We start from the raw sequence: 8675 nt of genomic DNA, 5'->3' as shown, positions 1-8675 counted from the left end.
CAGGCAAAGGGACGGCTGGAAAAATGGGAGGCTTTTAAAAATGTGTTAACCAGGGTTCAGGGTAAGCACATTCCCTTTAGAGTGAAGGGCAAGGCTGGTAGAAGTAAGGAACCCTGGATGACTCGAGATATTGAGACTCTGGTCAAAAAGAAGAAGGAGGCATATGACGTACATAAACAACTGGGATCAAGTGGATCCCTTGAAGAGTATAGAGATTGTCGAAATAGAGTTAAGAGGGAAATCAGGAGGGCAAAAAGGGGACATGAAATTGCTTTGGCAAATAATGCAAAGGAGAATCCAAAGAGCTTCTACAGATACATAAAGGGAAAAAGAGTAACTAGAGACAGAGTAGGGCCTCTTAAGGATCAACAAGGACATCTATGTGCAGAGCCACAAGAGTTGGGTGAGATCCTGAATGAATATTTCTCATCGGTATTCACGGTGGAGAAAGGCATGGATGTTAGGAAACTAAGGGAAATAAATAGTGATGTCTTGAGAAGTGTGCATATTACAGAGGAGGAGGTGCTGGAAGTCTTAAAGCGCATCAAGGTAGATAAATCCCCGGGACCTGATGAAATGTATCCCAGGATGTTGTGGGAGGCTAGGGAGGAAATTGCGGGTCCCCTAACAGAGATATTTGAATCATCGGCAGCCACAGGTGAGGTGCCTGAAGATTGGAGAGTAGCGAATGTTGTGCCCTTGTTTAAGAAGGGCAGCAGGGAAAAGCCTGGGAACTACAGACCGGTGAGCCTAACGTCTGTAGTAGATAAGTTGCTAGAAGGTATTCTGAGAAACAGGATCTACAAGCATTTAGAGAGGCAAGGACTGATTCGAGGCAGTCAGCATGGCTTTGTGCATGGAAAATCATGTCTCACAAATTTGATTGAGTTTTTTGAGGGGGTGACCAAGAAGGTAGATGAGGGCAGTGCAGTAGACGTTGTCTACATGGACTTTAGCAAAGCCTTTGACAAGGTACCGCATGGTAGGTTGTTGCAGAAGGTTAAAGCTCACGGGATCCAGGGTGAGGTTGCCAATTGGATTCAAAATTGGCTGGACGACAGAAGACAGAGGGTTGTTTTTCAAATTGGAGGCCTGTGACCAGTGGTGTGCCTCAGGGATCGGTGCTGGGTCCACTGTTATTTGTGATTTATATTAATGATTTGGATGAGAATTTAGGAGGCATGGTTAGTAAGTTTGCAGATGACACCAAGATTGGTGGCACAGTGGATAGTGAAGAAGGTTATCTAGGATTGCAACGGGATCTTGATCAATTAGGCCAGTGGGCCGACGAATGGCAGATGGAGTTTAATTTAGATAAATGTGAGGTGATGCATTTTTGCAGATCGAATCAGGCCAGGACCTACTCAGTTAATGGTATGGTGTTGGGGAGAGTTATAGAACAAAGAGATCTAGGAGTACAGGTTCATAGCTCCTTGAAGGTGGAGTCGCAGGTGGACAGGGTGGTGAAGGCGGCATTCGGCATGCTTGGTTTCATTGGTCAGAACATTGAATACAGGAGTTGGGACGTCTTGTTGAAGTTGTACAAGACATTGGTACGGCCACACTTGGAATACTGTGTGCAGTTCTGGTCACCCTATTATAGAAAGGATATTATTAAACTAGAAAGAGAGCAGAAAAGATTGACTAGGATGTTGCCGGGACTTGATGGTTTGAGTTATAAGGAGAGGCTGGATAGACTGGGACTTTTTTCCCTGGAGCGTAGGAGGCTTAGGGGTGATCTTATAGAGGTCTATAAAATAATGAGGGGCATAGATAAGGTAGATAGTCAACATCTTTTCCCAAAGGTAGGGGAGTCTAAAACTAGAGGGCATAGGTTTAAGGTGAGAGATTCAGAAGGGCCCAGAGGGGCAATTTCTTTATTCAGAGGGTAGTGAGTGTCTGGAATGTGCTGCCAGAGGTAGTAGTAGAGGCGGGTACAATTGTGTCTTTTAAAAAGCATTTAGATAGTTACATGGGTAAGATGGGTATAGAGGGTTATGGGCCAAGTGCGGGCAACTGGGACTAGCTTAATGGTAAAAACTGGGCGGCATGGACTGGTTGGGCCGAAGGGCCTGTTTCCATGCTGTAAACTTCTATGATTCTATGATTCTAAGAGATCCAGGACAGAGTGATTTCGGGGGCATGGGTGGGTGATGGTAGGGTGTCAGATATATACATGTAGCCACGTAAAATGGCTGCGTTCCGATTAATCTGGGCCCTATAAAAGTAAAGGTCCAAGTTCAGATCTCTCTCTCTCTCTCATCTTCACCTGCTCGAGACCTTCGGAAGACCAGCCACCGATGGCAGTAAGTTTGAATCCAACGATCGCTATCCGGTAGAGACACCTAGCCACCGACCTGTAGCAGCCTTTCGAATCCCGTGGGCCAGATTTGATTGGACAAGCCATTCGTTTCCCTGACCTGGTGGGCTCTTCCTAAGTTAAGTATTGGCCAGTAGTGATAGGTTTGTTATATAGAAAGTAGTATTAGGGTATTAATATTGCTTGTTGTATATAATAAATGACTGTTGTTTTAATCCTTACTAAGCGGTGTGCTGTGTTATTAATCATAACCTAAACTTGAACCATGTGGCGGTATGATAAAGATACCTGACGACTCGTGAGCAAAGGTGACCGAAACAGTGCAAATAGAATAAAGCTAGAAAGAGCAACAACAGGGAAATGAGAGACGAGGGGGAGACGATGGTAGAGGAGCTGAAAGGAAAATGGGAGGAGGAGCTGGGGGAAGAGATTGAGGAGGGGCTGTGGGCAGATGCCCTAAGTAGGGTAAACTCTTCGTCCTCGTGTGCCAGGCTCAGCCTGATACAATTCAAGGTTCTACACAGGGCGCATATGACGGGAGCAAGGCTGAGTAGATTTTTTGGAGCGGAGGATAGGTGTGGGAGATGCGCGGGAAGCCCGGAGAACCACACCCACATGTTTTGGTCAGGTCCGGTATTGCATGGGTTCTGGGTGGGTGTGGCAAGAGTGATCTCAAAGGTGGTGGGGGTCCGGGTCGAGCCAGGCTGGGGGTTGGCTATATTCGGGGTTGCAGAAGAGCCGGGAGTGCAGAAGGCGAGAGAGGCTGACGTGTTGGCCTTTGCGTCCCTAGTAGCCCGGCGCAGGATTCTACTTATGTGGAAAGAAGCTAAGCCCCCGGGTGTGGAGGCCTGGATAAATGACATGGCAGGGTTTATAAAACTGGAGCGGATAAAATATGCATTAAGTGGTTTAACCGGGTGGTGGCAACCGTTCCTCGACTATCTCGCAGAGCGATAAGGGAAAATAGGAAAAGCAGCAGCAGCAACCCGGGGGGGGGGGGGGGGAGAAAGAGAGGGCTCATTTGGGTCCTCAGGGGTTTTATGTATGTGTTTATATATTAGTTATTTATATTTGATTTCACAAAGTTACTATTTTAGTTATTATTTCTGTTGTTTCTTATTTTGTTGTTGGCAGTTGCCGTTGGTTAGTATATTATTTATTTAAAAAACGATCAATGTATATATTATTACAAAGTTGTAAAATGGGAAATATTTGTTTGATCGAAAAACTTTAATAAAATATTTTTTTTTTTTTAAAAAGAAGGCATACGGCATGCTTGCCTTCATTGGCCGGGGCATTGAGTGTAAGAATTGGCAAGTCATGTTGCAGCTGTATAGAACCTTAGTTAGGCCACACTTGGAGTATAGTGTTCAATTCTGGTCGCCACACTACCAGAAGGATGTGGAGGCTTTAGAGAGGGTGCAGAAGAGATTTACCAGAATGTTGCCTGGTATGGAGGGCATTAGCTATGAGGAGCGGTTGAATAAACTCGGTTTGTTCTCACTGGAACGAAGGAGGTTGAGGGGCGACCTGATAGAGGTCTACAAAATTATGAGGGGCAGAGACAGAGTGGATAGTCAGAGGCTTTTCCCCAGGGCAGAGGGGTCAATTACTCGGGGGCATAGGTTTAAAGTGAAAGGGGCAAGGTTTAGAGTAGATGTACGAGGCAAGCTTTTTTACACAGAGGGTAGTGGGTGCCTGGAACTCGCTGCCAGAGGAGGTGGTGGAAGCAGGGACGATAGTGACATTTAAGGGGCATCTTGACAAAAACATGAATAGGATGGGATAGAGGGATACGGACCCTGGAAGTGTAAAAGGTTTTAGGTTAGACGGGCAGCATGGTCGGCACGGGCTTGGAGGGCCGAAGGGCCTGCTCCTGTGCTGTACATTTCTTTGTTCTTTAGCTGCCAGCAGCTGCATTCATTCAGTTGACGTTGAAGAAAAATCAAACTTCGAGGTACAGATTTGACAATTCCTGCTGTTCCTGAACTGGAGTTTCGAATCTCCCGTTTTGTCCAGGTACCTCAGGAATTGAATATTCTTCCGCTCAGCGCTGAAGGAAGCAAAACACGGAAGCAAGTGAAGAATGGAGGCTTCAAAAGAAATTGAGACCTTTTTTCAAGGAACAAGTCAATTGATTATTTTTGAAAATTTATTGTTTTACTTTTCGATGTAAAAGTATCGCGAGGAGCTGGAGTTTATATGATGAATATGTCAGGTCAGAGTTGGAGACCCCAATCTCTCAGAGACCGTCCTGTCAAGACCCCCCCGCCCCCGAGATATGTTTCAATAACATCACCTCTCAGTCTTCTAAGGTCCAGTGAGTATGGGCCCAACCTTACTTCATAAGACACTCCCTTCATCCCAGGAATCAGCCTGGTGTACTCACTTCAATGGAAGCATATCCCTCCTCAATGAGGTGCAATCTCATCAATGTCCCTATTTTTATGCTCCAACCTCCTTGCAATAAGGATCAATATTCCATCTGCTGTCCTATTTACGTGAGTTGTGTACAATGGCGTCGCCTACTGTCCATCTCCCACTTGTCCAATTTCCTTACCTTTCTCCATTGTGTCGACTCTGCTGTTCCTCTCATCCTTCCTAACCTGCTCCCCATAAACCACAACATAGTCTTTCTCCTCAGAAAGGCCCTTCGGTCCATCGCGTCTGCGCCAGTCAAAAACAGCCAGCTAACTATTCTCTTTCCATTTCCCAGCACTTGGCCATAGTCTTGTCTGACGTGACATCTCAGGTGCACATCTAAGTACTTGTTAAACATGATGAGGGTCTCTGCCTCCACCACCCTTTCAGGCAGCGAGTTCCAGACTCCCTCTGGGCGAAAAGGTTTTTCCTCACATCCACTCTAAACCTCCCGTCCCTCACCTTAAATCTCTGCCCCCTGGTTACTGATCCCTCCACCAAGGGGAAACATTTCTTCCTGTCTACTCTATCTATGCCCCTCATAATTTTATCCATCTCAATCACGTCCCCCCTCAGTCTCCTCTGCTCCAAGGAAAACAACCCCAGTCTATCCAATCTCTCTTCATCGCTAACACTCTCCAGCCCAATCAACATCCTGGTAAATCTCCTCTGCACCCTTTCCAGTGGCCATCACATCCCTCCTATAATGTGGATTCCAGAACTGCTCACAATACTCTCGCTGTGGCCTAACCAACGTTTTATACAGTTCCAGCATAACCTCCCTGCTCTTAAACTCTTGCCTCGGCTAATTTTTTAATTTATTTTTAGTCATAGAATTTACAGTACAGAAGGAGGCCATTCGGCCCATCGAGTCTGCACCGGCTCTTGAAAGAGCACCCTACCCAAGGTTAACACCGCCACCCTATCCCCATAACCCCACCCAACACCAAGGGCAATTTTGGGACACTAAGGGCATTTTATCATGGCCAATCCACCTAACCTGCACATCTTTGGACTGTGGGAGAAACCGGAGCACCCGGAGGAAACCCACGCAGACACGGGAGGATGTGCAGACTCCGCACAGACAGTGACCCAAGCCGGAATCGAACCTGGGACCCTGGAGCTGTGAAGCAATTGTGCTATCCACAAGGCTACCGTGCTGCAAGTATACCATATGCCTTTGTTAACCACTGTATCCTCCTGCTTTGCTACCTTAGGGACGGGTGTACATGCACACCAAGGTCCCTCTGATCCTTGCTGCTTCCCAGGGTCCTGCCGTTTATCCTGTATTCCCCTCGCCTTGTTTGTCCTGCCCAAGTGCATCACCTCCAGATTATCCAGATTGAATTCCACCATCTCCGTTTCCAGCTTTCAATCAATCTCTCCAGGATTTCAAACTGTGAGAATTCTCACCCTCAGCAGTTCTTGTTCCCACTATTTTCTGGATTTAAAAATAAACCCCAAGCCCGGCGAAACTATAGACCACCACTCGATTTACCTCAAGCAACTTTCCGATTCTTTGGTTAATCCTGAACAGTGCATATAGATTGTGCAAAACCTTGCGTGGCCCTTGCACGTCCTGAGCTTTGGGTCCCATTGTTACAATCTTTTGATGCTTTTCCATCAACATATTGTATTTCAACATTTCCCCTTCATTGGGCAATGTCAACTGTCACGATGCGTGCCAGCCTCTGGCCACTAGGTAGCTCTGGGGAGCAGGCTTCTGAAATTTCTCTTCCAACTCTGGTGCCATTTTGTACGCACACACACACACACACACACACACAAATAAAAATGTACATCTGACTGTGGGTGACAAAGAAAATAATTTTGGTCACGCAGATATAGAGTTGTAGGAGTGATGTCATGTAACAGTATCCCACAGTTCAGTGCAGTTGACATGACTCAGCTATTTGTCCATCGTGGGCAAGAGGACCCACCATTCCATTCACCTCTCCACGACGTGCAAGCCTTGGATCGAGATCTTGGAGCAATTAGATGTGTCTGTGGTTCAAGCGCGCAGGAAAAGTTCTTTGCATATCCTGACCGTGTCCTCCGGGGACACCACGGTGTGTCCGATCGTCCTGGGATCGTGGAAGATCTCGTGATCGTTTCCGCCCTGAGTGGACAACACCAAGACCAGTTAGCCCTGACACTACCGACAAGGCTGGGCCCTCTCGACAACCCCACACCCACCTCCTCAACCCCCTCGTCACTCCCCCATCCCCGACCTTCTCATCAACACGACCGTCTGCTCGACCGTCCACGACCCTCTCTTCCATCCCCCCCCACCCCATCGCCTCAACTCCCCGGGCCCCCACCTCCCCGGGCCCCCACCTCCCCGGGGCCCCCACCTCCCCGGGCCCCCACCTCCCCCGGGCCCCCACCTCCCCGGGCCCCCACCTCCCCGGGGCCCCCACCTCCCCGGGCCCCCACCTCCCGGGCCCCCAACTCCCCGGACCCCCAACTCCCCGGGCCCCCAACTCCCCGGGCCCCCAACTCCCCGGGCCCCCAACTCCCCGGGCCCCCAACTCCCCGGGCCCCCAACTCCCCGGGCCCCCAACTCCCCGGGCCCCCAACTCCCCGGGCCCCAACTCCCCCGGGCCCCCAACTCCCCGGGCCCCCAACTCCCCGGGCCCCCAACTCCCCGGGCCCCCAACTCCCCGGGCCCCCCAACTCCCCGGCCCCCAACTCCCGGGCCCCCAACTCCCCGGCCCCCAACTCCCCGGGCCCCCAACTCCCCGGGCCCCCAACTCCCCGGGCCCCCAACTCCCCGGGCCCCCAACTCCCGGGCCCCCAACTCCCCGGGCCCCCAACTCCCCGTGGCCCCCAACTCCCCGGGGCCCCCAACTCCCCGGGCCCCCAACTCCCCGGGCCCCCAACTCCCCGGGCCCCCAACTCCCCGGGCCCCCAACTCCCGGGCCCCCAACTCCCCGGGCCCCCAACTCCCCGGGCCCCCAACTCCCCGGGCCCCCAACTCCCGGGCCCCAACTCCCAGGCCCCAACTCCCCAGGCCCTCAACTCCCCAGGCCCTCAACTCCCCAGGCCCTCAACTCCCCAGGCCCTCAACTCCCCAGGCCCTCAACTCCCAGGCCCTCAACTCCCCAGGCCCTCAACTCCCCAGGCCCTCAACTCCCCAGGCCCTCAACTCCCCAGGCCCTCAACTCCCCAGGCCCTCAACTCCCCAGGCCCTCAACTCCCCAGGCCCTCAACTCCCCAGGCCCTCAACTCCCCAGGCCCGCAACTCTCCAGGCCCTCAACCCTCTCCTCCTCCACCCTTACCGGTTCCGTTTCATTCCCAAAGAAGTGAATGGTTTTGATTCCATCCTTTTCCAAGATATCCAGCAGTAGCGTTTGTCCCAACCCTCCGGAAGATATCAAAACTGATCATTCCTCCTGTGGAAAGGAAGGACGCAGAATAATTACCCCGCTTGCAATGACTGAGGTTCTGACCACACAGCCTGATAAAACTGCACCCCCCCCCCCCCCCCCTGTTCTCTGTGAAAATGGTTTTGAGTACAGAAAGGCAATGTTTACACGCCACACAAGCCTCCAGCCACCCCACCACACCCATCCCATCTACATATCCTCCCATAACTCCCTCCCCTCCTGCAGTTAGCCAGATTTCCCCAAACTGCATCTTTGCTAGTCTCCATAACGACACTGCGACAGAGAGTGCAATAACCCTTCTGAGACCCCCGGGGTCGGTTTGATTGATCACCACGCGGGAAACCAGCTCCCCCGCTAACGGGCGGGGGCCCGTCAGCCCGGGACCCTGGAAATACCTCGTAAAAGACCGCCCACATTTTAATTTTTTTATTCGTTCATGGGACGTGGGTGACGCCGGCTGTGCCAGCATTTATTGCCCATCCCTAATTGCCCTTCAGGGGCAGTTAAGAGTCCACCACATTGCAGTGGGTCTGGAGTCACGTGT

The 8675-nt window shown here is 50.9% G+C and overlaps 1 protein-coding gene across 1 annotated transcript in view; it reads right to left on the bottom strand.

Moving 5' to 3' along the window:
• Positions 1-5806: 5806 nt before the first annotated feature.
• LOC140404118 (phosphomannomutase 1-like) overlaps positions 5807-8675 on the bottom strand; it is a 23046-nt gene continuing 20177 nt past the window's right edge. Inside the window, 4 exon segments of the mRNA XM_072492536.1 lie at positions 5807-6860; positions 8024-8085; positions 8088-8114; positions 8117-8137. Coding sequence (XP_072348637.1) covers positions 6753-6860; positions 8024-8085; positions 8088-8114; positions 8117-8137 — 218 coding nt within the window. The 3' untranslated portion in view covers positions 5807-6752.

Source organism: Scyliorhinus torazame, chromosome 29 (genome assembly GCF_047496885.1).
Source record: "Scyliorhinus torazame isolate Kashiwa2021f chromosome 29, sScyTor2.1, whole genome shotgun sequence".
Taxonomy (NCBI): domain Eukaryota; kingdom Metazoa; phylum Chordata; class Chondrichthyes; order Carcharhiniformes; family Scyliorhinidae; genus Scyliorhinus; species Scyliorhinus torazame.
Note: the sequence above shows the minus strand (reverse complement) of the source record. Positions and strands in the feature narration are given on the sequence as shown.